The sequence below is a fragment of the Euphorbia lathyris genome, chromosome 1, assembly GCF_963576675.1.
Source record: "Euphorbia lathyris chromosome 1, ddEupLath1.1, whole genome shotgun sequence".
Classification (NCBI taxonomy): Eukaryota; Viridiplantae; Streptophyta; class Magnoliopsida; order Malpighiales; family Euphorbiaceae; genus Euphorbia; species Euphorbia lathyris.
Genome location: NC_088910.1, coordinates 45,811,928 through 45,814,769, shown reverse-complemented (window position 1 = coordinate 45,814,769; position 2,842 = coordinate 45,811,928). Strand labels below are relative to the sequence as shown.

The following is a 2,842-nucleotide window of genomic DNA, read 5'->3' as shown; positions in this document are numbered from 1 at the left end:
TTTATTATGTTAGTAAAGGGCTAAAATTAAAAACTATATTGTTCAATTGTAAAGTTCTAAGAGAAATAATAAAAATAAAAGAAAAATTGAAGTATCATAAATGTAATTTACCGAATATTAGAGCGCACAATACAATACATTGGTACAATTTCACTCAATACCCAATTGATTACTCCGACCAACTTCCTTGCTTTCATTATTTTATTTTTAAACTTTTTCCGGACAAAGTTTTCTAAAAAGCAAAACTTGGCAGAAAAAGCATACTATCCCCTGAAACTAAAAACACACAACACAAACACTTGTTATTTGTTTTACATCTTCCTCTTCACAAAACAAAACATACCAACGATCAAGCAATGGGAATAGGAATGAGAACTCTTCACCTCATTCGCATGTCTTTTTTCTTCTTCATAGTCTCATCTTTTAAGGTAAATTTGTTTATTCTTACACTATATCTATGTCTTTTTCTTTTGGACACATATGCATTTATGTTCTTGTCTCTTCCTTGAAACAAAATCTATATTGCATTGCAGGTTTCTGCTAACAACGATGTACCCGATCAAGTTAAACTCAACTCATTCTCTCCAAAAGCGTCTTTACTCCGTTACTGGAATAACCATATCTCTAACACAAACCCAAAACCGTCTTTTCTCCTTTCCAAATCGTCTCCTCTCTCCGCCGCTGACTCGGCTTTCCTCTCTAAACTCGCCGCCACCAACTCACTCTCCTCCCATTTTGATTCTTTCTGCTCCTTAGCTAATTTACATTGCTCTTTTGACTCTAAACCAAACTTAAAAAACCGTAAAGATGCTAACTTTGCACTTTATTCCAACAAACGCTTCTCAAGCTACGGTGGCTCCAAACTCGGTGGTGTCGACTCTTTCAAGAATTACTCCGACGGCTTGAACTCTGTCTCCGACTCGTTTTTAAAGTACAGCAATGAAGCGACTGGCCACAGTGAAGGGTTTAATAGCTATGCTTCTGATGGGAATGTGGCTAATGCAACGTTCGGAAACTACGGCGGTGGCGCCACTGGTGGTTCCGGCGAGTTTAAGAACTACCATGGCCGAGTTAATGTTCCGAGTCTCCGGTTTACTACATATGACTCAGATGGTAATAACCATAAGCTCTCATTTTCAAGCTATACGGATCAAACGAATTCTGGGTCTGAAACATTTACTAGTTACAGCAAGAAAGGAAACGGAGTTCCGGCGGAATTCACAACGTATAGCAGAGATTCAAACATTATTGCTTCAACATTTACGAGTTACGGTGAGTTAGGCAATGCAGCCAACGATTCTTTCACCGGATATGGTGTTTCCGGTAACAACCCACATAACAATTTCAAAAATTACGGCAACGGAGAAAATTCCGGCATTGACAGTTTCTCGAATTACAGAAACGGAGCAAACGTGGGTCAAGATTCGTTTCAATCTTATGCTAAAAATGCAAATGCAGGGAAAGTTAGTTTTTCAAATTATGGGAAAACATTCAATCCTGGAAACGACACATTCAAAGAATACGGGAAAGGATCCAAAGGAATCACAACCGTCGGATTCAAAATGTACGGTCCAGATCGATCTTTCAAAGACTATATCAAAGGGACCACGTTTTCAACTTACACACAACCTACTACCATGAATGGCAGTTTCGTAAATAAAAGATGGGTAGAGCCTGGAAAGTTTTTCAGGGAGTCCATGTTGAAGCAAGGGAATGTTATGGTGATGCCCGACATTAGCGACAAAATGCCTGAAAGGTCGTTTTTACCCCGATCTATTGTCTCAAAACTACCCTTCTCATCTCTTCATGCAGCAGAGATTAAAGAGATATTCCACGCGCGAGAGAACTCCACGATGGAGAGCGTGATAGAAAACGCGCTGACAGAATGCGAGAGAGCACCGAGCCGAGGCGAGACAAAACGGTGCGTAGCATCGGTGGAGGACATGATAGACTTTTCCATCTCAGTTTTAGGGAAAGACGTGGTGGTTAGGAGCACGGAGAATTTAAACGGGTCAACGAAAAATGTGATGATAGGGTCAGTCAAAGGGATCAACGGTGGAAGAGTGACGAAATCAGTATCGTGTCATCAAAGTTTGTACCCGTACTTATTGTATTATTGCCATTCAGTCCCTAAAGTAAGAGTTTATGTTGCTGAAATTGTTGATGTTGAAAAAAAAGGAAAGATGAATGATGGAGTAGCAATTTGCCATATAGATACTTCAGCTTGGAGTGAAGAACATGGAGCATTTGTGGCATTGGGGTCTAGACCAGGTCAAATTGAGGTTTGCCATTGGATTTTTCAGAATGATATGACTTGGACTACTGCAGATTGATTTTGAGGTTAATTGTTGCAGTGGTCACTATTTCTATACCATTCCGACCGTAACACATCAATATTATTATTCTCGTGTCATTTTCGGAATGATGTAGAATCAGTTAATCTCGGACCATTGTATTGAGTATTTGTATTTGGGTTGTTTTCGTTAAATTTGTTGGTTTAATGAAATTTTGTGTATTTTGTTTTCAGTAATTTAATAATTATTATTAGACACATTTTATGATTTATTTTATCTAAATCTAATTAATTTATTTGAGGTTATGAGATATTTTTCTCAAAATTACATTGTCAAATAATTATTATTAGATTAAATTTAGAGTTTATCCATTTTGGGTTAAAGTTATTTGCTTATGTTAAAAACTGAACTCCAAATCTAATTTAAGAAACTAAAAACTCCTTTTTAGTTAACTGAATCTTAGTAATTGATAGACACGTCTCATAATTAAGACAAGTTATTTGTAGCCGACTTTGGTCTTTAATGATGAGTGGACAACTGTGATAAAG

At 37.4% G+C, this 2,842-nt stretch overlaps 1 protein-coding gene across 1 annotated transcript; it reads left to right on the top strand.

Annotated features, from left to right (window-relative positions):
• Positions 1–224: 224 nt before the first annotated feature.
• On the top strand, positions 225–2,565 carry LOC136230869 (polygalacturonase 1 beta-like protein 3). The gene is made up of 2 exons (XM_066020067.1): positions 225–428; positions 534–2,565. The coding sequence occupies exons 1-2, from the start codon at positions 357–359 to the stop codon at positions 2,331–2,333; spliced, it is 1,872 nt and encodes a 623-aa protein (XP_065876139.1). The 5' UTR covers positions 225–356; the 3' UTR covers positions 2,334–2,565.
• Positions 2,566–2,842: the final 277 nt, after the last annotated feature.

Bases quoted from the DNA above. Each gene is read 5' to 3' on its own strand.
- LOC136230869 (XM_066020067.1), top strand. From the start codon at position 357: ATGGGAATAGGAATGAGAACTCTTCACCTCATTCGCATGTCTTTTTTC. The intron at 429-533 runs GTAAATTTGTTT...ATTGCATTGCAG, and splicing joins TCATAGTCTCATCTTTTAAG to GTTTCTGCTAACAACGATGT.